We start from the raw sequence: 26,719 nt of genomic DNA, 5'->3' as shown, positions 1-26,719 counted from the left end.
ACACATCTGTTCCCTGGCCTTAAAAGTGAGGGTCACTGCAATGCAGGGGCACTATAAAGAAACATCCTTATGTACAGAAGAATCTCAGCACTGTATCCTATACGGCTTAGGACCCTTGTACCTACGGGACCGCCTCTCCTGGTATGTCCCACAGAGGAACTTACGGTCTTCAAATAAAAACATCCTGAAGGTCTCAGGCCACAGAGAGGTTAGGCTGGCCTCAACTAGAGCCAGGGCTTTTTCAGCTGCAGCTCCAATCTAGTGGAATGCTCTGTCACAAGAGACTAGGGCCCTGCGAGATTTGACATCTTTCCGCAGGGCCTGCAAGACAGAGCTGTTCCACCAGGCCTTTGGTCAGGGCGCAGCCTGACTCCCTCCTTTGGCAATCTTTACAGAACTTAAGCTTATGGTTGCCATCAATTTGATTTTAATTAATTTTTATAATGAAATGTTTTTAGAACGTTGCAGTATTTTATTGTTGTTAGCCGCCCTGAGTCCGGCTTCGGCTGGGGAGGGCGTGATATAAATAAAATTTATTATTATTATTATTATTATTATTATTACCACCACTGAATAATTTATCTGGAAGGAGTTTGGCTATTGTGTCTGAAGCAGTCCAGTGTCTGTACCAGGGATGGGGAACCTAGGGCCCTCCAGGTGCTGTTGGACTACAACTCCCATCATCCCTGACCATTGGGCATGTGGTATGGGGGGTGATGGGAACTGTAGTCTCAGTAACATGCGGGAAGGTCACAAGTTCCCAATCCTGGTAGTGGAAATAGAGCTTATACCATACTTACATAATCATTTCAAAATTACTAGCATACCTGTAAGCAGCAAATCAGAAGAGGCAAGTGAGCAATGATTACTTTGCTGGAAGTCTTGGACTGCAGTTTCTCCGACAGTTTAATGCACAGGTTTTCTGCCCCTTATTTGCAAAAGAACAAAAGGATATAAAAGCATGCTTGGCCATCTAAGAATAGTTTTTTTTCTTTTCTTTTCTTTTGACAGCTACGACTTTTATGAAGTCCGCATGGAAGAATGAATGATTAATTACTAGCTTTCTCTTGGGGGAAAAGGCCAACTGAATTGCATGTTTCAAAAGACACCCAAGGAGGCTTTCAGGCAAACTGGGGGAAAGTGCTAGATAATGAATTTTGTGGAGATTTCCCACCAGGCAGTAACGCCCATCCACCCCAAAACTTGGATTAAAAGCTCTTTACAAAATGTCATGCAGGGTTGGGGTTTTTTTTGGGGGGGGGGGTAAATGCAGCCTACCAAAAATAGCGCAAGCTATTTTGCCAGAAACTTTTAAAATATATTTTTAAAAAAAATATGCTTCAAGACACCTTGCTCATCCTTCACAGCCCACACCATGAGATCCACACAAGCAGCGTTAGCTTGGCAACGTAGCTTCAGAGGGTTCAGCTCATTGTGTAATCTGTCTACGTCGTGAAGGAGTTTCTGGAGCTCCGACTGGCTGCTGTTGAACTGTTCCAGCACAAAATCATGAATTTCCTTCACAAACGAGGTTGGGAGATCTGAGAAGGTAAAGAGAGCGGAGGGGGAGCTTAGATTCTTACAGTGGTCACCTCTAAACTGAAAGGAGCAACAAAAGCTAAAAGCTGGTGAAACACAACAGCACTTTTCTAAAACAAACTTATTTCAAAGTGTAAGGCACCAGTCAATTCATAGTCTCGCTACCTAGTCTATTCCTGAGGACTTAAACCATGAGTAGGCAAACTAAGGCCCGGGGCCGGATCGGGCCCAATTGCCTTCTAAATCCGGCCCACGGACAGTCCGGGAATCAGTGTCTTTTTACATGAGTAGAATGTGTGCTTTTATTTAAAATGCATCTCTGGGTTATTTGTGGGGCATAGGAATTTGCTCATTTCCCCAAAAAATATATAGTCCGGCCCCCCACAAGATCTGAGGGACAGTGGACCGGCCCCCTGCTGAAAAATTTTGCTGACGCCTTACTTAAACTATTCCTTTTTGCACCATCATTCACCCTAAAGACATTTGCATGCTTTGGAGCAGCGATTCTCAAGGGTTTTGAAGCCTAAGAAAAATGGAAAGGGAAAAACTGAAGGAATTAATAGAACAGGGTGGTGAACCAGTAGTCCTCCTAAAATTGTGGACTACAACTCATATTATCACTGGCCATGCAGGGAGTGTAACAACATCTGGAAGGCCACAAGTTCCCTTTCCCTGGGACAGAGATTAGTACTGAAGTGATGAGGACTGAAGTCAACTGACAAGAAATAGCATAGAGAATATGAACTAAAGGAAAGGCTTTGTGGAAAAGTGTCTTATTTAAAAGTCTTAAACATAAAGACAAATAAGCATATACACACTTAGAAGGACTACCATAAGGCACCAGAGGTTTTTATATAAAGCAGCAAAGTTATTTTTAGCTTACAGTAATATATTTTGAATGATAGTAATTCAATTTTTAGATATTTAGAGCACTGGAGATGCTTGGCTTGGCAGGGGCCTGGTTCACACGTCAAACTATAGTTCATCACAGAATCTGCCTCCTCTGCTTGTTCTGCTTTGCTGTGCTAAGCCATGGTTAGGTTCAACATGTAGCCTGAACCTGAGCTCATGGCTTAGTTCCTCATTATGTCCAAATTCAGGGAACTAAGGATTATTTAAACTGTGGTTCAGGACACCAGCTTTATTCTGGCTTGCTCTAACAAACTACCTTTGAAACTAAGGATGGGAAGCACATGTCCCACCAGATATTGTTGGTCTTCAACTAACAACAGTCCCAGATGGCTTAGCTGATGGTCAAGGATGACACAAGCTGGAGTTCAGCAAAATCTGGAGGGCCATATCCACCCTGGTTTAAACAACCCCCAGTTTCCTAAGTTTAGGTATAATAGGAAACTGAAGTTTGTTTAAAAGTTGAACCACAGGTTTTCTGACCTCCTCCTCGCTGCTGCACAAGAAGAAGAAAAGGGAAACTGTGTGAGTCCAGTTCATTCACACAGCTGGTTATATTTAAGCCGGTCGACAATGTCAAGCATCAAACTCATATACTTGCAATTCTCTTTCGTCACCAAGGGTAAAAGCTTATCAATTCAAATATCACCTTTCATATAGTACAACGTGTCTCTCAGCATCTTGAACTGGGCAACATAAAGTGGGTCACTGAACATTTTGTAGAACAAATCTGCATGGGGATTTTCCTATAAAATGGAAAGAGAGTTGTAGTTACGTACAGCCAATTTGAAAAATCATCTGGAGAGCAATATTGGAACACCAAAAGCTTTCTTCCAGGATTAATCTCTGTAGAATGATTGAGTTTCCTCTTCCCTCCCCCCTTCATCTTCCTTGAGCTTTTACTGAGCAGCTTAGGGCAAAGACCTGCCCCCACCCCAATTCTTTATAAAGCACCACATATATGGCTGATACCAGTGATTTTTTTCTTTAAAAATGTTTAGGCGTACTCTCATTTTGACTCAAGAAAAATCACCATTTTATGGTTCAAATTGGGGAAAGTAAATACAGTAAATGGACAAAAGTACAGAGATTCACAAAATGTTTAGGGGTATGCGTACTCCTGTGTTCCGCCACAAAAAAAAAGCACCGGCTGATATTATAATTTACAACAATTATACCGTTGAAACATAAGTAAGCCTATGAATGACCATCACATATATTGCTTTCTGAACAGATTTTACTATTTATATATATTAAAAAAGAATTAAATGAGGCATAAATTAATCATGTAACCTATGCTAATCTATAGAGTTCAAACATTACTTCTACATTGCTAATACTATAGATAACCTCAAATTTTTAGAAGCCCCCCCCCCATATATTTGTTAATAATATGTGTGGAAAATCCTCTGTAGGCATTAAGCTTTTGATTAAACTCTAAGAACCAGGCCCGTCCAATTCACAATAGCAAGCAGCAAACTAAGTTCTTTTAAAAATAATAATGTGGTGAAGAAGTTAACATACCTCAATAACCTCAGAGACAACGGCATCTAAGTTTCGGAGGACTGAATCCCCAACAATCTGCTTTACCTACATGCACAAAAACAAAGCCAGACATTCTTTCAGTGTTATTAAAAGTGTTTCTTTCTTCAACCCACAAATTAGGCCCTGGCGCATTCTGGCTCAAAGAGGCATGCTAGCAACATTGCTATTTTTTTAGACCAGCCTCTGCCAATCTGACGGGACGCGGGTGGCGCTGTGGGTTAAACCACAGAGCCTAGGACTTGCCGATCAGAAGGTCAGCGGTTCAAGTCCCCGCGACGGGGTGAGCTCCCATGGCTCAGTCCCTGCTCCTGCCAACCTAGCAGTTCGAAAGCATGTCAAAGTGCAAGTAGATAAATAGGTACCGCTCCGGTGGGAAGGTAAATGGCGTTTCCGTGCGCTGTTCTGGTTCGCCAGAAGCGGCTTAGTCATGCTGGCCACATGACCTGGAAGCTGTACGTCGGCTCCCTCGGCCAATAAAGCGAGATGAGCGCCCCAACCCCAGAGTCGGTCATGACTGGACCTAATGGTCAGGGGTCCCTTTACCTTTTTACCTGCCAACCTGGCACCTCCAGATGTTTCGAACTACAGCTCCCATCAGCCCCAGACAGCACAGCTGATAGGACCTGTGGTCCCAAACATCTTGGAGGGCAGCAGGCTACTGAAGGCTGGCCTAAGTGCCTCATGACATACCATGTTCAGCAGCTGTCGGAGCATTTCCAGTGGAATGTTAAACTCCTTGTTGCTGATGACGTTAAAGAGAGGCGAGACCGAGAAGCTGGAACTGATTGTAGAGAAGTAATAATCGGGATCTAACGCACTCCCATCAGGTAGGTAGGACCCTGTTTATTTTTTTTAAAGGTGGAGGGAGAAGAGGCAGAAAACATTGGAGTTATTCTTTAATTACTGCTTTGCCTATGCCATCTGTAGCCCATTCATCAAAAGAACACAGAAAACAAATCACATTTGAGGCTAAAAAGTCCACAGGGCTATGCTAGTTCCACTGATTTACAGCATTTTCATTGGGGGGAAATGTTATTTATATCCATTCAGGAATACAGTGGTGCCCCGCAAGACGAATGCCTCGCAAGACGAAAAACTCGCTAGACGAAAGGGTTTTCCGTTTTTCGAGCTGCTTCGCAAGACGAATTTCCCTATGGGCTTGCTTCGCAAGACGAAAACGTCTTGCAAGTTTGTTTGCTTTTTCTTAAAACCGTTAATACTGTACAGTTGCGACTTGACTTCGAGGAGCAACTCATAGCAAGCGGTGTGGTAGCCTTTTTTGAGGTTTTTGAAGACTTTGGTGATTTTTGAAGCTTTTCCAAAACTTCTTTTGCAGCCATTTGGTAAGTTAAACTTTTAAAACTTTTTTGGGGGGGTTTGGATTTTGGGTTGGGGTGTTTGGAATTCAAGGACTTGGTGTTGGGGAGGGGTTTGCAAGAATGTGGAAGCTTGTGTGGCTTTTTTCTGCATTTTTATGATTTTCTGTGACCATTGGGCCACTCTGCTGTTTTTTTTAAAAAAAATTCTGGGTTTGAATTTCTGTGTGCTGGGTGACTGGGGGAACAATTGGGGAGGGGTTTGCAAGAATCTGGAAGCTTGGTTTTTTTTCTGCATTTTTATGATTTTCTGTGACCATTGGGCCACTCTGCTGTTTTTTAAAAAAAAATCTGGGTTTGAATTTCTGTGTGCTGGGTGACTGGGGGAACAGTTGGGGAGGGATTTGCAAGAATCTGGAAGCTTGTTTTTTTTCCTGCATTTTTATGATTTTCTGTGACCATTGGGCCACTCTGCTGTTTTTTTAAAAAAAATCTGGGTTTGAATTTCTGTGTGCTGGGTGACTGGGGGAACAGTTGGGGAGGGGTTTGCAAGAATCTGGAAGCTTGTGTGGTTTTTTTCTGCATTTTTATGATTTTCTGTGACCATTGGGCCACTCTGCTGTTTTTTTAAAAAAAATTCTGGTTTGGAATTTTGAAATGCTCTTTACAGTATGTGTGACTTTAAAGAGCACTTAATAAACTCTTGTTGTAGCAAATTTGGCTTTGTTTGGACTTTTTTTGACCATAGGAACGCATTAATTGAATTTCAATGCATTCCTATGGGATTTCGTGCTTCGCAAGACGAAAAATTCGCTAGACCAAAAAACTCGCGGAACAAATTAATTTCGTCTTGCGAGGCACTACTGTAGCTTTCTATAAAACACCTCAAAGAGACTGAATCAAAGCATCAACAATAAAAAATAAATAATTTCATATATGCATGCTATATATATATATATATATATATATATATATATATATATATACATACACACACACACACACACATTCCAAAACAAATTCAGAATACAAAGGAAAAGACGATGAGATGAAGAACACCCTAGATAGTATCTGCATGATCTCTAGCTGTAATGGGGTATTAACAAACTAACTTACTGGCCTTCAACCAGTGCATAGTTTCTAGTCAATTGGGAGCAGGTGGTGCTGTGATCTAAACTACTGAGCCGCTTGGGCTTGCTGATCAAAGGTCAGCAGTTCGAATCCCCGCGACGGAGTGAGCTCCCGTTGCTCCGCCCCAGTTCCTGCCAACCTAGCAGCTTGAAAGCACGCCAGTGCAAGTAGATAAATAGGTACCGCTGCAGCGGGGAGGTAAACGGCATTTTCGTGCGCTCTGGTTTCCATCACGGTGTTCCGTTGTGCCAGAAGCGGTTTAGCCATGATGGCCACATGACCTGGAAAGCTGTCTGTGGGCAAACGCCAGCTCCCTCGGCCTGAAAGCGAGATGAGCACCGCAGCCCCATAGTTGCCTTTGACTGGACTTAACCGTCCAGGGGTCATTTACTTTTACCTTTCTAGTCAATTCTAATCCAGAATTGGGGGGGCCCACAGACACAGCAGCCTCTGTGTGTGTGTGTGCTGATAGGTGCTAAGCTTGAAAAGGTAGGACACGTTAATTGTGGTTTCTCTGCATCAGATGATCATCTTGGAAACTCCATGCAAAATGGAAGTGGAAGCACTGTAAGGGTTGTGGGCCCTCTGTTATGTTTTTTGGCTTTGGGGAAATGCCCAACTTTGCCACTCTCTGGAGCCAGCCCTGGCTTCAGTGGAAGAGTTTAGTGTGCATCCACAGTGGGTTTCATTGGGGAGTTGAGGGGGAGATCCACAGAGGGTTGTATTCGAACCTAAAGAGGCTAATGCCATTCTATGTTTGCTTGGGTTTCTTTTTGAAGTGAAAGAGAGATGCAGAGAAACAACAAAAGGGGGAGTAAATAGATGCAAAGAGCACAGAGTTCATTTATCTTTAATAGCTGCACAGAAAAAAGGGTATCAGGTATGGTTTTTTCACCATGGCATGAGAAACTGTGCTCGCAGTGAAACTTTATTTTTTTCTTTTGCAACTGTAAAAGGAAATTCAAGATCCCTCCTTTCTCATTAGGCATTTTAGCAAAGCTGAACACAACCTGTTTTTGTTTTAAGATTAGTCTGGTTAATCTTCTAAATTACGTGTTAGCTGGTACAACAAAGCTCTTTGCAGCTAAATACATGGGAAGCAACAAAAGGTTATAGCCTACCCTTAAAACCAAAAGAATGCTGAGAAAAAGCAGCTCACAGTCCAACCCTATCTTTCCGTACTTAGAAGTCCTGATGATTTCAAGGAAACTTCCTTAGAGGTAAATAAACTTTGGACTGCTGCTGTGCAATCTAAGTCTATGCATGCTTACTTGGAAGTAACTCCCGCTGAATTCATAGGTGATTACTCCCAAATAAATGTGTATAGGGTTAGTCTAAACACCTGCCTTGCTCCACCCTCTAGTCTCTGCTTCTCAATTTGTATTGTATTATTTTATGTACTGTGGCTTGCCGTTGTTTTATTGATAGTTTAGAAATTATTTATTGTAACTGTTGAGTGGATTTCTGTTTAACTTTTATATGGTGATATTATTATTATTTTATACTCTCCTAATGATTGTTGAATGTTACTTTTTTGATGTAGGTTGCTTATTTTAAAGTTATGGTTGTTGTTTTTATGATGTTAACTGCTCTGAGCCCAGCCTGGGGCAGGGAGGGAAGGATACAAATAAAAAATTATTATTATTATTATTAATGAGCACCTTCGCTAAATATATAGGCACTGGCTTTCCTCCTGAATACAGAGAGGGACAAGCTGTTTCAGACACCTCAAATGTATGCCCTCCACCGGCCCAATGGGAGGCTGCACAACTGGGTGCATGCACCTTGTGGGGTTTGCTTAATAATAATAGTAATAATAATAATATTTTTTTATTTGTACCCCGCCCATCTGGCTGGGTCTCCCCAGTCACCCTGGGCGGCTTCCAACAAAGATTAAAAATATATTAAAATGTCACACATTAAAAAGTTCCCTGAACAGGGCTGCCTTCAGATGTCTTCTAAATGTCAGGTAGTTGTTTTTCTCTTTGACATCTGGTGGGAGGGCTTTCCACAGGGCGGGTGCCACTACCAAGAAGGCCCTCTGCCTGGTTCCCTGTAGCTTTGTTTCTCGTAGTGAGGGAACCGCCAGAAGGCCCTCGGCGCTGGATAAATTGCATAAATTGAAACACTGCCACCCCATACCATCCTGCCCATCAGCCAAGATCTTCAGCAGAAGCTCTGCCCTGAGCTTCTCCACCTTCAAAGATGACTACTTGAGCTAAGGTGAAAACTTGATAGTTAAATTCTCTTCCCAAAGATAATGGGTCTGTCACTGCCATTACTTTTCAGACACCAAGCAAAGTCTGACTTGCTATCTCAGGCCTTTAAGAGCAATTGACATTGATCTGCTCTTAGCAATTGTTTGCTTATTTTTAGGCTGTGTTATTTATTTGGTTGCTTGCATTTGTTTTATTAACCTTGATGGTGGGAATCACCCCTAGAATGTTCATTGCAGGACAACTGTTTAAAGTCATACCATAAATTGGTCAATAGCTCTTATTACGCCCCTATTCAAAATATTTTACGCCAAAAGGCAAAAACATACCTTCAAAGTACTGCACAGTAGTGCCTCCGGGGGAACTGGGAGGAGGAATTCCACGTTCAGGACTGACCTGAAATGTAGTGATAGACACAAAATGCGGTCATGAAGAGGTTACTTTCATATACACCCCCCCACACAAACACACACACATACTCTGATTGAAATTTCCAGAAGAGTAGCCATAGCCCAATTTCCTTGTAGCTGATGGGATTTTGAAAATCTAAGCATCTCAGGCCTGCATATAAACAAAGATTCTACTCCCTCTTTGAAAAAAACAACAACCCCATAAAGATAAGCCCACACTCCTCACCCTGTAGACAGCTCTATAAGAGTCTATATAACTTCCACGCTGAACATTAGCTCTGAGACACAGCGGTACTTTGGTTGTCAAACTTAATCCATTCCGGGAGTCCATTCGACTCCCGGAACCGTTTGAAAACCAAGGCGCGGCTTCCGATTGGCTGCAGGAGCTTCCGGTACTCAATCGGAAGCTGCAGAAGCCGCGTCGGACGTTTAGCTTCCAAGGAACATTCGAAAACTGGAACACTTCCAGGTTTTCGGCGTTCAGGAGCCAAAGCATATGCATACCAAGGCGTTCGAGAACCAAGGTACGACTGTACTACCCAATGGTAATTAGAATCTGTGGCCAAACCCACCCCATCAGGATATATAGTAAGGGTTTCATCCCTTAGAAACTTCCAGGTGCAAAAAAAATCTCTGCTTTAATTTCCTCAGCTCTTTAAACACCGAGAGGCTAGGTGGAATTTACAATGAGTTTCTGAGATCACGAAAACATCTGTTTCTGGAGAAGATGCCAATAATGGAAGCTGTCCATCTAGCCCAGGCATAGGCAAACTTGGACCTCCAGATGTTTTGGGACTACAACTCCCATGATCCCTAGCTAACAGGACCAGTGGTCAGGGATGATGGGAATTGTAGTCCCAAAAACATCTGAAGGGCCAAGTTTGCCTATGCCTGATCTTGTCTACTCTGACTAGCAGTGGTTCTCCTGGCTGGGAGACTTTCCCATCACCTGCCATGCTGATCTTTTTCCAACTGGAGATGGCAAGAATTGAGCCTGGGACATTCTGCATGCAAAACATGTGCTCGTTCCATAGGTTCTGGGCCCGCTCTAAATACAAGGCCCATGTTTCATATTACAGTCATACCTCGGGTTACAAACGCTGTGGATTGCGCGTTTTCGGGTTGCGGACAGCGCTGAATCCAGAAGTACCAGAACGGGTTACTTCTGGGTTTCAGCGCTTGCACATGCGCAGAAGCACAAAATGATGTCATGCACATGCGCAGAAGCGACGAATCACGTCATGTGCGTGTGCGTGTGCAGATGCGGCGCTGCAGGTTGCGAACGTGCTTCCTGCACGGATCACGTTCGCAACCCGAGGTATGACTGTATGCCCCTCAAAATAAGAAAACTAAATGCAGTGATATCCTGTATAGTAAAAACTAATCCATGGTTCAGAAAAGAGGTGATAGGTTCATTTTATTCCAAAAGCAACTGAACTAACCTGTGTGATGCTGCATACGCTGCTGGTCTTTCTCTTGAGAGATCCTTCTTGGCAGACTGTCAGTAGAGAATGTGGAAGTATCGAGCGGAAGTCATTAAAAGAGCGTCTACGAATACCATCCAACTCATGTGGGGCTCTGAGGGAATGCGGAGTAACTTTAGGGAAAAGCTTTGACAGGAGAGACTCTTCCGAGTTGCTGTAGCGCCCAAACGCTCGTGAAATTCCAATCAGGCATGGCACAGCGTATTTGCATAAATATTCTGGAAAACAAAAGTAGTCCATTTATCTTTGGTTTCTAAAAGTTTGCTTCTTCCAATCGGAAAATGCAACGTTGGTTTTTAAACAGCATTACTGTCACGATGCCCCAGTTCAGACATCATTGGAAACCATTCTTTTTCCTGCTTTGCAAATGTGTTGCAGGAAGACTCAAATCCCACCATTTATCTCCTTCTTTTGCAACTGCAAAGAAATCAGAAGCATCTACTTCTGCCTTCAAGCAAACCACAGTTCTCTGTTACGTTTGAACTTATGGTACTGTGGCTTGTTTACATTCTACTTACTGAGAGCAAAATCAGAATCAAACTGGGGTTTCATCATCATCATCACCACAACTTTATTATTTATACCCCGCTCATCTGGCTGGGTTTCTCCAGCCACCCTGGGCGGCTTACAGAATATCTAAAAACATAATACATCAAATGTTAAAAACCTCCCGATACGGGGCTGCCTTCAGGTGTCTTCTAAAAGTTGTGCAATTCTTTATCTCCTTGCCATCTGAAGAGATGCCGTTCCACAGGGAGGGCGCCACTACCAAGAAGGCCCCCTGTCTGGTTCCCTTTCAGAACCTGAATTGATTTCACTATGTCAGGCATAGGCAAACTCAGCCCTCCAGATGTTTTGGGACTACAACTCCCATCATCCCTAGCTAACAGGACCAGCGGACAGGGATGATGGGAGTTGTAGTCCCAAAACATCTGGAGGGCCGAGTTAGCCTATGCCTGCACTAAGTAGACTTTGAACAAGCCACAGGAACATTTTTTCCAGGGAACTGCAAAGAGAAGATGCTTCTGATCTTTTCCCCATTTCCACAAAAAAGGACAGAGAATGGAGGCATGTAAATCCAAGGATCAGCTCTGCTCATTTACATAACAGAAAGCCATGGTTTCCAGTTACATCTAAACTGAGCCTACGTATCAGCCTTCTCCAGTCTGGTGCTGGAGTTCAGCTTTTATCTGCCCCAATCAGCATGGCCAAGGGTCAGGGGTGATATAGTCCATGAAATGTGTCAACCTCAGTTCCTAAGAGCAAAAGGGAAGTCTGATGAGGTGAATAAAGGAGCATGGTATCGAGGGAAAGAGAAGGAGTAATTTCTGTATTACTGTATTTTTCGCTCTATAAGACACACCAGACCATAAGATGCACCTAGTTTTTGGAGGAGGAAAACAAGAAAAAAATATTCTGAATCTCAGAAGCCAGAACAACAAGAGGGATCGCTGCGCAGCGAAAGCAGCGATCCCTCTTGCTGTTCTGGGTTCTGGGATAACTGTGCAGCCTGCATTTGCTCCATAAGATGCACATATATTTCCCCTTTCTTTTTAGGAGGGAAAAAGTGAGTCTTTTAGAGCAAAAAATACGGTAATTGTGCACAGTGGTAAATCCAAGAGACGGAAGAGGGAGGAATCTGGACACAGAAAAAAGGAAGAAGCCAATAAGAGGGTGCTGTGATGAACCAGACTCTCAATTTGCAAGAACAAAGGACCACAAGTTCTACTCTGAAATGTTCTGAGGAGCCTCAAGGGAGCAGGTTTCAGGGGAAACCAGCCCACCGTGAAGTATACCATACAGCATGAAGGTAACTAGAGAGTGAGAGTGCACAATTGAATTTACATTTGTAATAATAAAAACAGCAGCACCTACTGGAACATTTTCAATACCTTTATCCTGGATTTCTGGGGACTGGCACATTCCCAGAAGGACCTGCATCACTTGCAAAATTGCCTCTAAAATCTGAAATAATCAAAACAGGCATTTTTAAAATCTACAGGTGGGATGAATGTCAATCTGCAGTGCAGGAGTATGGCACCTTAAAGGTGCAACACTAAGAAAGAGTGGGAATTTTAGCAGTGTACTCTATAATTTCAGCCAGGTTTTTTTGGGGAGGCATTAATATTTAAAATTAAGTTCGCAGAATATCCCGAGACAACAGAATTATAGGAAATAACCATTTACAAAACGATTTCCTTTAGACCCAATTTATTGGTGCTCTTTACATGTTAACCAAATGTGTTTTGAGAGGGAACAGGGTTGTACCCGCTGGCCCAACCCACCAATGTTACGACACCTTAACCTCTGCATACTTGGCAACAGGTCTGAATGGGAAGCCCACACAAGTGCATGAAGGCTCCATTTTCAAAGGATCAAGGGTCATTACATTGGAAGAAGGAACTCTGGGCACACCCTCCTTCTCCATGCTCATGAACATGTGAAGGAACACTTCTGAAAGTGGTTCTTATAAGGGACACTTTCACACCCTTAGCATATATGGGAAATCAATTGCTGCTTGATATACAAGGGGACAAAAAAGTAGATCTTATTGACTCTACTATGATAGGATTCTAGATTCTACTAGATCCTATTTGTCATTTGTGTCAATGAAATCAATGTATGTAAAGTCACCAAAACCGTCTGTAATGGTCTGAGAACTTTGCAATGATCAGCATCATGGCAACTTTTTACAGCATGGTAGAATTATAATATAATAATATAATATAATATAATATAATATAATATAATATAATATAATATAATATAATATAATATTTATTGTTTATACCCCACCCATCTGGCTGGGTTTCCCCGGCCAGCCTGGGCGGCTTCTAACAAAAGATTAAAAATACATTAAAACATCAGTCATTAAAAACTTCCCTAAACAGACTGCTAAAAAGACTGCTGACTTAAAGGTATTGCTAGCAGGAGGGAGAAAGTTTGGTAAACTGTCCGCATTTTAGAAGCCCTCTTATGAGTTGCTCCATATAAGCTTTTAGTGTAATTAATACACTGAAGAATGAGAACACTTAGAAGGATTTGTACTATTAATTCCCTGGCTGGGGGGGGGGCAGAGAAAAAGAAGGAAGACAACTCCTGGTTTCATAGATTATTATTTAATAATTTATATATCTGTTCAAATGTCATTACTTATGCTGCCTTAGTCAATAAATATTTTCAGGGTTTGTTTTTTTAAAAAAGCTGTTGATACACAAGTTATGGAACTATGATTAATACAGGAAATGTTTATTTTACTACCCAAGACATGCATGCCCCATTTTCCCGGTGAATTTTACCTGTTCTCTCAGAACAGAATCCCTGTAAGCCACATCTGACAACAAAGTCACCAAACAGAAACTGAAGTTTTCTGGAATAGGAAGCATGCCTGCAAGTATGGTAAAGACACATCAAGAATATGACTAGCACACAGCAACAACAACTGCAATCCATCACAAGTCACAAATTGTTTAAGGTCTAGTTCAGACAAACCATGGTTTACTAGACTGAGAGTTAGTCTTGTGCCCGATCCTCATTCCTGCCCTTGCTAGCAGATTTGAAAAACATATTTTGATTTATTAAACTACATATTCCCATGGGAAACCATGATTTAAGCATGGCTTATAGACCAGAATATCAAAGCAGCATCAGCTTCTGATAAGTTAACAGTGCTAGTTTTCCAGTTTGGATGTCTTGTGGGGCTGAAAAAGAATCCCCACTACATATTTGCACACTTACCTGGGAGCACTGCTTTCTTTTTGTGACAGTGTGCACCAGTACGGTGGTACCTCGGGTTACAAACTCTGCTAACCTGGAAGTAGTTGCTCCAGGTTGCAAACTTTGCCCCAGGATGCAAACAGAAATCATGTGCCAGTGGCAGGAGACCTCATTAGGGAAAGCACGCCTCAGGTTAAGAACAGTTTCAGGTTAAGAACGGACCTCTGGAACGAATTAAATTTGTACCACTGTACAGAGTACCATCACTGCTTTTCTTTGCTACCCATGGCAACTATTTCACTCTGGCACCCACAGCACTTTTATCAAAATATGAGTACCAGTACCTCATCTTCCAAGGGACGCGGGTGGCGCTGTGGGTTAAACCACAGAGCCTAGGACTTGACGATCAGAAGGACGGCGGTTCAAATCCCCGCAATGGGGTGAGCTCCCGTTGCTTGGTCCCTGCTCCTGCCAACCTAGCAGTTCGAAAGCACGTCAAAGTGCAAGTAGATAAATAGGTACCGCTCCGGCGGGAAGGTAAACGGCGTTTCCGTGCGCTGCTCTGGTTCGCCAGAAGCGGCTTAGTCATGCTGGCCACATGACCCGGAAGCTGTACGCTGGCTCCCTCGGCCAATAAAGCGAGATGAGCGCCGCAACCCCAGAGTCGGCCACGACTGGACCTAATGGTCAGGGGTACCTTTACCTTTTACCTCATCTTTTTACCAAAATAACACTGCCTGGGAGTAAGTCTAATTGAACTCAATGGGATTTATTTCTGAGCAGGTATGCATAGGATTGCACTTACAAAACTTAGTCATTTACTTACAAAAAAAAGGCCACCAAGGACCAAATTCTGACAACAAGAATCTAAAACCTCACCTCTGCTTTTGCGTGAATTGCTTTCTTCTATCCATTGGACTTTGGAAAGGCCCCTTAACAGCCGGAGAAGATAAGGAACAAGAGTATCTTTATGCTGGAATGGAAAGAGGAAATTTTAGAACCATCTGAATTAATTTACTAAATTAACACAGTGACGTCTATGTACATGGCGCTTTACAAATATCCAGTATGACAGTTCCTGCCCCAAGGTGGTGAGGTCAACAATCTAAAATAGACTCAGGCAAACAGTAAAGGAATACAGGTAATTTAGGGGTGGATAGACAGGGGAAGAAGATGTGATTATTTCAATTACATGGACTTTGCCTTGGTTATGATAAGACATGGGGATTAGGGGACTGATACAAAGGTCTCCCAGAAAAAGGCAAACTTTGAGGAGGAACTTAACAGAAATAAAGCACGTGAGTGCAAGGAGGCATTCAAAGAGGCAGTTAGTACCAGGCACCAAGCGGAACTGAGTGAAGGTGGGACATCTTCAGACAACAGTATGTGGTGGAGCCGAATCACACAGGAAAGGATACAACAGGAAATAAGCCCAGGGATATACAAAGGAACAAGGCCATGGAAAGTTTTGAAGGCAAAGGCAAGAAGATTGTGAAACTAGATATTGCATGCAGAGGAAAAGGAACAGCCATCTGATTATGTTTATTGCCACACAGCTTTAATATCCTTTCAAAGCCAAAGCGCTAACTAAATTTGGTGCTACAGATCAAATTAAAACATTCCAGTAGGAGTTTTAATGGAGGCCCTTCTTTGGGTGCCCCCGCCAACTGAGATGCAGTGAATAGCTACAAAGAAAAAGCACTTACTTGGTGGTGGCACCCTGACTGGAAAGAACTTCTCAAGGAGGCCCACCAAACACCTACCTAGATGTGATTTCAGCACCAAGAACAGGGGTAGGCAACCTAAGGCCCAGGGGCCGGATGTGGCCCAGCCGCCTTCTCAAACCGGCCCGCGGACAGTCCGGGAATCAGCGTGTTTTTACATGAGTAGAATGTGTCCTTTTATTTAAAATGCATCTCTGGGCTATTTGTGGGGCATAGGAATTTGTTCATTTTCCCCAAAAAAACTATAGTCCAGCCCACCACATCGTCTGAGGGATGGTGGACCGGCCCAAAGCTGAAAAAGGATCCTGACCCCTGACCAAGAAGATAGTTTTGTTTTACCAGGCTCTTTAAACTTCAGTATATTGCTTTTATGCTACTCTTTTATATTACAGGATTGTTTGTTTGTTTAGTTTAACGAGGATTTAAAACTTTTTGGAAGCTGTTGAACTGGCAGATTATAAATCCCGTCAAGTAAACAAACATATTTTAGAGTAAGAAGCATATTGTACCTGCAAGTCAGACTCGATTAGAAAAATTCCCAAAGCAATCACAGCATCTCTGCGGCGCTCATCCAGCTGAAAGATCCCATGGATGTCGACTGGGCACATGCAGAGTAGTTTCTGTACCTATAAGAAGCAAAACAGAGGATGTGAAAATATCTATTGTTAAAAAGTCATACTTTCCCAAACATCTGCAAGCAAAAACAGTACACGTTAAGGATTAAAAAAGACCCAGACATTTTCATCTAAAGCTCTAAGCCCCTTCCATACCACTATGCTAAAGCTCAGCAAGCCATTTGCAAATATCAGTAGCACAATCATCTCACCACCCATTCCACAGGAACAAAATGGTGTCCTTTTAAGCCATGAGTCCATTTAAAAGTTGTAGGTGGAAGCAACCATGCCCAAATACTCCTGCTGACAGAGATGAGTCTTAGGATTTGAGTGCATATGCAGGTTTGGCAACTGCATATTAATGCATTTTGGAGTCTTACACGTCTCCTTGTGAAGGCATGTGCCCTGAAAGGTGGTTTAATGTATCTTTTAAGTAATAAATAAGCAGAAGCATTAGGTAACCAGCAGAAGAGGTAGCAGTATGGAGCACAAGGTCAACATAGCCTGAACAACAGGGACTTGCCTTGGTGGCTAATGGTGAACAACGTTGGGTGGGTGAGTGGGTGGGTGGGTGCACAAATGAGCCTCCCAAAAGGAGGAGTTCAGAGCCTGGACATCACCAACAAAGAGGCCCCCAACTCAACAAAGCAGGGTTCCAAACATGGGCAGTTTCACAGGCTGTTGGGTAGTATCAAACAATTAAATGATTAAACAGATGGGTATCAGAAAGACAGATGGGAGAAGAATGACGTTAAGGAGGGTTTGGCGAAGTGAAATGCAAGCACACAGGGGAAAAACAAACAACAAGGTGGAAATAATTTGTCTCCAGGCAGCTGCATCCATCTCTTTCCTTTCCCCCACTTTAGCTCTCTACAGCAACATTTACTTATTTTATTTTAGTCTACAATACTGAACAGCTTTCAGACCCCCCAAAAAGCTGTTTTGTTCATGCAATGGGACCAACTACCCATCTTGGACAGAAGCGCCCACCTCTAAACAAACAAACAATGCAATCCTAGGCATGCCTACTCAGAAGTAAGTCCCACTGTGTTCACTGATGCTTACTCCCAGAAAAATGCATAGAGTCTTATTCTATTAGTAGCTTTTTAGGATCCATAAAGTACTTGTGTGTGTTGTAAGAATTACATGGTTCAGCCATGGCTCGGTTTTGTAGGCAGAAACTGTTCTTGACCATGCAGAGATACTGGTATTGCTGAGCCAACACATTCTACATGCTCATGGCTATTGCTAAAGCACACAATGTTTCCCAATAAGGTGTGCCTGATGGATTTAAATCTTCACAATTAAACAGCAGATAAACCTGCCAAATTTAAGCATTAAAATCTGTGTTCGTTCTCACCCAGTGTTCAAAACAATTTCTGTGTGTGATTGGCGTCGCATGGTGCACAAAAAGCAAGTATTCTCAAAAGCCCAGTAGCATAAAATGAGCATAAAATGTGATCAGTTAAAAAAAAATCAAGTGACTAGCAACACAATCCTATGCATGTTTATTTGCAGATAAACCACATTGTCTTCAGCCTTACTGACTTAGCTTACTACCAGGTATGATATGTGTAGAGGATTGCAGCCCTAATTTCCCCCGAGAGCCAGTGCGGCAAAGTAATTAGTTTTGGACAAGGACCTGGGAGACAAGGGTTCAAAACCCCACTCAGTCGTGAAGCTCACAGGGTGACCTTATGCCTCTCAGCCTAGCCTACCTGTCCTCACAAGGTTGTTGTGAAGATTAAATGAGGAGCAGGAGAACCATAGAACCACCTTGAGAAAAAAGGTGGGATATACAGTGGTACCTTGGGTTACATACGCTTCAGGTTACACACTCCACTAACCCAGAAATAGTGCTATTCTGCAGTATGAATTCTTTATCTAATGGATTCGTCATACAGTGGTACCTCGGGTTACATATGCTTCAGGTTACACACTCCGCTAACCCAGAAATAGTGCTTCAGGTTAAGAACTTTGCTTCAGGATAAGAACAGAAATCGGGCTCCGGCAGCGCAGCAGCAGCAGGAGGCCCCATTAGCTAAAGTGGTGCTTCAGGTTAAGAACAGATTCAGGTTAAGAACGGATCTCCAGAACGAATTAAGTACTTAACCCGAGGTACCACTGTAAATGCAATAAATGAATGAATAAAAATGAGAAACTTATTTGGAAATAAGAATTGAACAGAACCCAGCATGTTGGATCCAGACTAAGTTACAGTGCAATTTTATGCATGTTTACTCAGAGGTCCCACTGAATTCAGTGGAGCTTATTAGCAGGTGAGAGGGCACAGGATTGCAGCCAAAGTTAGTCCCATTGATTTCAATGGGATTTAAGCTTGTCGTGACTAACTTGCCACAATGATTTCAACAGGACATAAGCAGGACTGCCATAAATTGCAATCCGATTTAATCTACTTGGAAGAAAGAGCCACTCAATTCAGCAAGGCTTACTTCTGAGTGAACATACACAGGCATGCACTGCATATGTTAACTTCAGCTACGAGAGCAGTGGGGGGGACCTGTGGCCCTGGAGATATTCGATTCCAATTCTCCTCCAGCCAGCACATCAGGGATGATGCAAGTTCTATTCCGTCCATATCTGAAGAGCCACAGGTTCTCAACCCCGATCTACAACATTGCAATATAATCCACTTGTTTGTAATGGTAAGTAGGCAAATGGATTATATTGCAAGTTCTAAAAGGAATCGTAGTTTCAGTACTGTTACATAAGAGTACTAAGTGTCTTCCTTGATTACTACTCTCCCAAACTAAAATTAGTCTCGCCAGGGTTTTGCACCTGAAGGTACTTCTTTCTAAAATTCTCATATTAAATTGATTAGAAAAAGAGCCTTCCACAAACGTTATATGCCGATTCATCATACATCCTTAATGATTCATAATACGTTTGTAATAGTTAGCCATGATTATTCTGGAGTTTAGAGCACACACAACCCCCCAAAAAGGACCCATGATCTGATTCCAGTAAGCCTGCCCTTACCTAATAGATCTGCACATAACAAATTACGGAGCTCTGAACAATGTCAAATTGTTCAGGGTTTTTGTTTTGTTTAACACTAAAACAAAACAAACAAGGAAATCAGCTCGTACCTGACTGGTCAGACATACCTATTGTATATGCTGCATATCTAACTTCATGCTAAACCACTACCCCTTTTGATGTTGCCCTGTGTTAAACATAGAAGAGAAAAACATGTTGATGTTGGGTGTTCAAACCAATTCAGTGATCCTCGTAACAAACATATATTTTAAACAACTTCCCATAAATTTCATATTTTGTAAAGAATATCTTATACTAAAGTCCTTCCACTTTCATATATCATTAATTTGCCAAGCTATGCAAAACTACTAAAAATCTGTAATCAAAAGGTAGACCATTCAATTACCTACAGAACAGTTTTAAAAAAATAACAAAAAAAAATTGGATTTATGTGCCTTGTTTGTTTGCTGATACAGCTTTATCAAGACTCCACTACTTTTATCCTCATACATTTACAGGCATACTCAGTTCAGGCATCCCACTAAAAACTCACCAACCACCAGTGAGAATCTAAAACATGATTTCCAAACTTCTAGGTATACATTACTTTTGAGCTGTCTGCTTTTATTCTCCTTCTGCTCATCACTTCAGTCCCTAGGAGCAGCCACGTCTGGAGGCAGTGACGGCCATAGCTATAGTTTATCAATTCAGTCACCATAGCAAAACAATTTGCACAAACCATGAAGTGCAAACCCACGTCAAATCATGGTTTCTCATGCTGTCTCTGCCAATTCAAACACCACAATAGTTATGTTTACTTAAGCATGGTTTTATTCAAGTTCTTGAACTGTTTCAAGAACTGTGTTGAATGGCTATTACGGTTCAGAGGTACTATCTAAAATACCTTACACCTGAAACCACTGCTTAGCCCATGGGTAGGCAAACTAAGGTCCGGGGGCCGGATCCGGCCCAATTGCCTTCTAAATCCAGCCTGAAGATGGTCTGGGAATCAGCGTGTTTCTACATGAGTAGAATGTGTCCTTTTATTTAAAATGCATCTCTGGGTTATTTGTAGGGCCTGCCTGGCGTTTTTGCATGAGTAGAATGTGTCCTTTTATTTAAAATGCATCTCTGGGTTATTTGTGGGGCATAGGAATTTGTTCATTTGTTTTTTTCAAAATACACCAGTAGTCTGGCCCCCCACAAGGTCTGAGGGACGGTGGACCGGCCCCTTGCTGAAAAAGTTTGCTGACCCCTGCTTTAGGAGAAGCCCGGTCTGTTTAAAGTGGGAATGAGACTGCTTTAAATGTAGAAGTACTGTTTTCCATTCTCCCAATAATCAGCCTGAATTCCACACCCACTGAACATGCTCAGTCATCACCCCCCTCAAAAAATAATAATAGTTGAGCACGCCAGTACCACCCTCTTGTGCATGAGTTTTGACAGCCTAAAGACTGACAGTCGGACAATTAAGAGAGTTGTTAATATGTGTCAGACGACTAACCTTTGGTCAGGGTTCAGTCTGACTCATTTTCTCTTTGTCTAAGAACAAGCACGAAGGAGGTTTCCGAGCCCGCTCACAGGTCCTTATAATATCAGTGGAAACAGTTGGTCCTGGCGAGTATTAACCACTTTCAGTTTTAACCTGAGGATTGTCATTTGTTCAGTTTTAACTTTAATTTTAATTCATTTGAATTAATTTTGGGGTGCATTTTAATCGATTGATTGCTGGTTTTTTATGTATATTGTATTATTTATATGATGTCAGCTGCTCTGAGCCTGGCTCCAGCTGGGGAGGGTTGGGTATAAATAAAATTTTATTACTATTATTATTATTATTATTATTATTATTATTATTATTATTTTCCCTAACCTAACAATTCCAACGGACAGTGATGATGGTGAAATTTAATATTATTTATTTTACTATCATCATTTACCACAAGGTCTTGGGGATTTGTATATTACTTTTACTTCTACACTTCCCTGCAGTAAAAAAATTCCAGAGCAATTGACATAAAAGGAAAGTACAGCAGTACCTCTACTTATGAACGCAATCCGTTTCGGGGTGCCGTTTGCACCCTGAAAAGTCCGTAAGTAGAGTGCCGCAGAGTGCTTCTGCGCATGCGTGAAGCGCGCAGATCACTTCTGCATGTGTGGTGAAACTCGGAAGTATACACTTCCAGGTTTGCCCCTTTCGCAACCTGAAAATCCACAACATGAAGCGAACGCAACCAGAGGTATGACTGTACAGTCACAATACAAAATCAATATTATAATTTCCCCCATCATCGTTAACTACAGGAATTGTCAGGCCTCAAGATTAGTATTTGTAATATTGTAACGATTTCACCATCACCACAAAAACCACCTGATTTCAGGATTGCTACTATTATATTTCACCATCACTATTTACCAATAGGATCACTAAATCTCAGGGTTATTTTTTAATATATATAAAATCAAAAATAAGAACAAGAATCCTGAGACCCAGCAATCCCAGTGGTGATTGAATGGGCACATTATTACTTCAGGGTTATTATCACTACCATATTTCATCATAAACATTTGCTACAAGGAGCACAATCCCAGCGACAAATAGTGAAGAAATAGTAGTAGTAAACTAATTATTATCTTCAGGATGATCACTGTTACATTTCACCATCACCTTTTGCCAAAGGATTACCGCATCTCAGGATTATTCTTACATCGCTGATAGTAAAATATCACAATAAGTATCTTGATATTATCATCTTCCTTATCACCATTTCAGAATTATCACTGTTTTATTTCTCCATCCCCATTCACAACAAGGAGTGGCAGTTCTTGGGGTTATGATTTTGAAATTATGTTTAAAATGAGAAGAATCATCCTGTTCAGGGAATCCTAGTGGAAAATGCTAAACGGTAAAAGAATAACAACTTTCCTAGACCAGACAATCCTTGTGGTAGATGGTGAAGAAATCATCCTCTTCCACCATCACCTCCCCTGAGATCAGAGAAAACCAGTGCACAAGCTTAACAAACTGGAACCCATTTACCTACGAGATCACATGTGCCCACTCAACCTGCCTTATTATTGCAGAATAATATATTTAATAATAATATATTATTATTATTATGATGAGAATAATATATTTAAAGTAGATGAATAAATGAGCAAATTGTCGTATTTTTCCGTCTATAAGACGCCCCCATGTATAAGGCGCCCCCTAATTTGGGGGACTCGGGTTTAAGAAAATGGGGGGGAAATATATCTGTGTATAAGACGCTTCCCTAATTTTTGACATTATTTTTTAGGGGGGAAACCTAGTCTTATACACGGAAAAATATGGTAAGTTAATTTGGATATGCAGATGATATTAAAAATAAATTTAAGGAACTGCAGAAAGAGGGGGACGGAAGTCAAGTTTTGAAATGTTAAAATGATTGTAAAATGAGTGAAATGTAGAAACCTGAAATGCTTAAATAATGTTTTAAAAGAGAGAGATCTGCCTCAATTGGAGGCAGAACTGGCACCACCACAAGCAGGCAACCAAAGACCTTTTGGCATGAGGCAAACCACAAAATGGTGGCCCCACCAGGGGAAAAGGGGTGAGTGAAGACCTACATGAAGAGCAATAGACATCAGGATCTGCTGCCCCTACGGATCCTGCCACCTGAGGCAGTCACCTCACCTTGCCTTGTGAGCCGGCCCCCACCACAGGTGCCACATAATACCTGTTTCCACATTTGTAAGAGCCCAGCTGGCCGTAGGAGCCAATCCTCACCCCCTTCCCAAAGTTGATGGGCATTGCATTTCGTTCAAGTTGTCACCCCTGCAGCTGGCCATTTATCCAAAGCCCTTTGGAACTCCCCGCCTACGGAGACCAAGCAGGAACCTTTTCTTAATTTAATAAATTTACTTATTTGGTTTTTCGAATTAAAGTTTTAGAATCACGTATCCAACATACATCATAGAAATTCCAACAGAATCTCCTGGACTTCCCTCCTCCCCTTTGTGGGTCCCCCACTGTTAGGCATTTCCTCCCACATCCAAATCTTTTATCTAAAATTCACCATTGAACTACAAGTGTTATTCCAATCCTAATAACGATTTTAACTGTTTGCAATGATTTTTAAAAGATAAATTATAAATTCCCCCCCATGCCTTATTAAAACGTTGGTCTTCCTGATTTCTGATTCTTCCATCTTTTCTTTTCTTTTTTTGCCATTTTGGCATAATAATCCATCAACTTAATCCGAATCAGGCACCTTTTTCTTCAACTGCCCTCTTTTCGGCCAGGAAAGGTCCTTACTTAAGGCTTAAGCCTACCCAGATCCGGGGTCTAGGAAACTTGAGGCAATTCTTTAGGTATGTCTTGGAATTATTATTTTTATCAGTGCTTTTTTTCTGGAGGGACGCAGGGGTACGCAAACCCCTAAGCATTTTGTGAATCTTTGTATTTTTGCCCATTTACTGTATTTACTTTTCCAGATTTGAACTATAAAATGGTGATTTTTCTTTGAGTCAAAATGAGAGTAGCCCTCGCAAGAAGTACCAACTGTGGAAGAATGGCAGATGAAGATGATGGATTTTTCAGAGCTAGCCGACCTGACCGGAAGAGTCCGTGACCAGGAGGAGGAGTACGAGGAACAATGAACGAAATTTAATGATTACTTAGTTAAATATGTTAAGTTAAATTAATTGGAAAAAGCTTGCAATTACCAGATAGGCTTAGGATTTAAATATGTAATATGATGAATTAATATGTTTAATGCTGAATTGGTAAGAAAGAAAGATGTTAAGTGATTAAGTTAAGTTTATAAGAATTCTGATTTGGAAAACCGTTAAAAGGATATGCAATGAAATTCAACTAGGGGGATACGAGGAAGTCACTTAACAAAGTTAATAAGATTAGTTTTAATAAGGTTGTGATTTATGTTCGTTTATTTGTTTGTGTGTCTATAACTTTGTGAAAATCAATAAAAAAATTGGGGGGGGGGATGAGAGTAGCCCTAAACATTGATTATTATTAGCACTGATTATTATTATTAAAGGGCTGATTATTATTATTAAAGGGGTTGCACTTTCTGTTGCAGTTGTTTTGCAAATCAAATATGACGGAATGAAACGAGATAACGTAAGCAAGCCGTCCAAGGAGCGAAGCGCAGACCCGCCCCCGCACCTACGCCGTACGCGGTGACGTAAACGAGACCCCCCACCCCTGAGGTAACTGGGAGCAGCGGGCAGTCGCCTCGGGCAGCGCCTCCTTCCCTCACCTTCTCGAGCGGAGCGGGTCTCTGCACGGCCAGCGAGCGGGCGAGAGACAGCACCGTGTTGAAGTAGAAGCCCCTCGATGAGCCCGGGCTGCTGGGCTTCTCCGAGCGCGCCGCGGTCACGGCCGCCGCGGTGGCAGCCGCCGCCGTCGCCACGGCCAGAGCCGACATCTTGCGAGGAGCCTCCTCACAGCGAGAGTGTCACTCGCGGCCTCTCGCGCGCCTGTGGGCCCCTCCCCTCATCCCTTCCCTTCTTCTCCAGCAGCGACCGGCAGCCCGGCTTCGCGTCGGACTTCTCGCGAGAACGGCGCCGGCCACCGCGAAGCAGCCCCGGCTGAACTACAGCTCCCGGCAGCCTTCGCTGCCTTTCTTCTCCTTTGGCGAGGGCTGTGCTGGATGGGGCTGATGGGAGTTGTAGTTCAGCAGCTGCTGGGGGCGAGGAATAGGAGGCGCTAAGTGGGCTGCTCCCGAGGTCCAGTACTGTACTAACCTTGCACATAGAGAGACGTAAGGGGCTTAGAGGGTAGAGTGGCGCACGAAGCTGAACTAGTGGTTTAAATAAATAAAAGGGAAAAGCGAGCGACTTTTGGCGTGTTTTAGGTTTAGAAATGGAGATGTAAAGTTTAATCTGTTTTAGCATGGCATGCTTTAAGGTATCCTACATTCCCTCCCCCCTGATCTTACGGTTTTATCTTTTTGTAAACTGCTTTGAGGTTGTTGTTTTACAACCAAGCGGTGTGTAATTTTTATGAAATAAATAACAAATAAATATAAATAATCTGAGCAGGGTTGTGTTTCTTTTACCATAATGTGCCTGTTCATGGACCTCAGCCCCAGCCAGTTTAGTCCAATGGTTAAGGTTGATGGGAGCTGTAGTATCTGGGCACTCAGAAACTGAGGAAGCTGCTCAATACTTCGCATTAGGAGGGCTGGTCTGTTGCAGAAAGAACCGAGTGTTGTGGCACCTTCCGTTCTTAATTATAAATATTATCTATTTGACTTGTGAGTCGATCACCTCAAAGGAGTCCTCAAGTTACAAAAGAAATTAAGAGCCAAAGGCATGCAACATAAATGTAAAAAAGGGAGAGAGAAATACATTACAGCAAAACCATTACAATGGCCCATAAGCAGACCCAGCAAAGATGCAACCAATTTATTACGCCATAAACTTTCGTTGACTGCCCAAAACATGGATTGTTGTAACCAATGCCGTAAGAAATTTGTTAGTATAGCTGTCAACGTTTCCCTTTTTTTAAGGGAAATTCCCTTATTCCGAATAGGATTCCTCGCAAGAAAAGGGAAAAGTTGACAGCTATGTTTGTTAGAGTTGCCCGGTACTTTACAGCCCGATCCTAACCATGTCTGCTCAGCTGCAGCACTGAATTAAATTTGTCAGGGGAGTTCTAAATAAGATTTTGCGTATACCCCCTTAAAGTCTATTTTTTATTTTAATTTTTTGAAAAGTTTTTATTGTTAAAATAATTCAGCATTAATACACACATATTGCAAATATACAAACATACATTTTATACAATTCGTAAAAATGTTCAAACATACCTACACTCCATCCCACAGATAATTCTTTTTCCTATCACCATCCACCACCCCTCTTATGAAAGTCTAAAAGCAAGGCGTGTATGTCTACGGCACGTGACAAACATGGCGGCGCCCGCAGCGGCTTCATTCCTGGAATCCCGACCTTAAAAAAAAAAGACAGAGACTCAACCAACTAACTCAGGCTAGACTGTGTTTATGTGCCCAAAGCGTGTTGACCACTTCTACTTTCACCAAATCCAACGTCTGCTTCCGCCCACCGTGAGCTGTTCTTCCCGAGGATCAAAAAGCCTTGAAATTAC

At 42.2% G+C, this 26,719-nt stretch overlaps 1 protein-coding gene across 2 annotated transcripts in view; it reads right to left on the bottom strand.

The window, feature by feature from the left end:
• Positions 1 to 26,437, bottom strand: part of PI4KA (phosphatidylinositol 4-kinase alpha) — a 98,481-nt gene extending 72,044 nt beyond the window's left edge. Inside the window, exons 1-12 of one of the 2 annotated variants that reach the window (XM_053370232.1) lie at positions 26,421 to 26,437; positions 16,501 to 16,617; positions 15,147 to 15,240; positions 13,850 to 13,938; positions 12,443 to 12,515; positions 10,509 to 10,768; positions 8,986 to 9,052; positions 4,684 to 4,832; positions 3,973 to 4,038; positions 3,098 to 3,194; positions 1,350 to 1,541; positions 828 to 928 (exon numbers count right to left, since the gene is read on the bottom strand). In XM_053370232.1, the coding sequence (XP_053226207.1) occupies positions 828 to 928; positions 1,350 to 1,541; positions 3,098 to 3,194; positions 3,973 to 4,038; positions 4,684 to 4,832; positions 8,986 to 9,052; positions 10,509 to 10,768; positions 12,443 to 12,515; positions 13,850 to 13,938; positions 15,147 to 15,240; positions 16,501 to 16,599 (1,287 nt within the window). In that variant the 5' untranslated portion in view covers positions 16,600 to 16,617; positions 26,421 to 26,437. Of the gene's footprint in view, positions 1 to 827; positions 929 to 1,349; positions 1,542 to 3,097; positions 3,195 to 3,972; positions 4,039 to 4,683; positions 4,833 to 8,985; positions 9,053 to 10,508; positions 10,769 to 12,442; positions 12,516 to 13,849; positions 13,939 to 15,146; positions 15,241 to 16,500; positions 16,618 to 24,866; positions 25,133 to 26,420 lie in introns of those variants that run through there. The other variant, XM_053370230.1, reaches the window with a different exon arrangement.
• Positions 26,438 to 26,719: the final 282 nt, after the last annotated feature.

This window comes from Podarcis raffonei, chromosome 16 (genome assembly GCF_027172205.1).
Source record: "Podarcis raffonei isolate rPodRaf1 chromosome 16, rPodRaf1.pri, whole genome shotgun sequence".
NCBI classification, from domain to species: domain Eukaryota; kingdom Metazoa; phylum Chordata; class Lepidosauria; order Squamata; family Lacertidae; genus Podarcis; species Podarcis raffonei.
The sequence above is the reverse complement of the archived record's forward strand: the minus strand, read 5'-3'. Positions and strand labels throughout refer to the sequence as shown.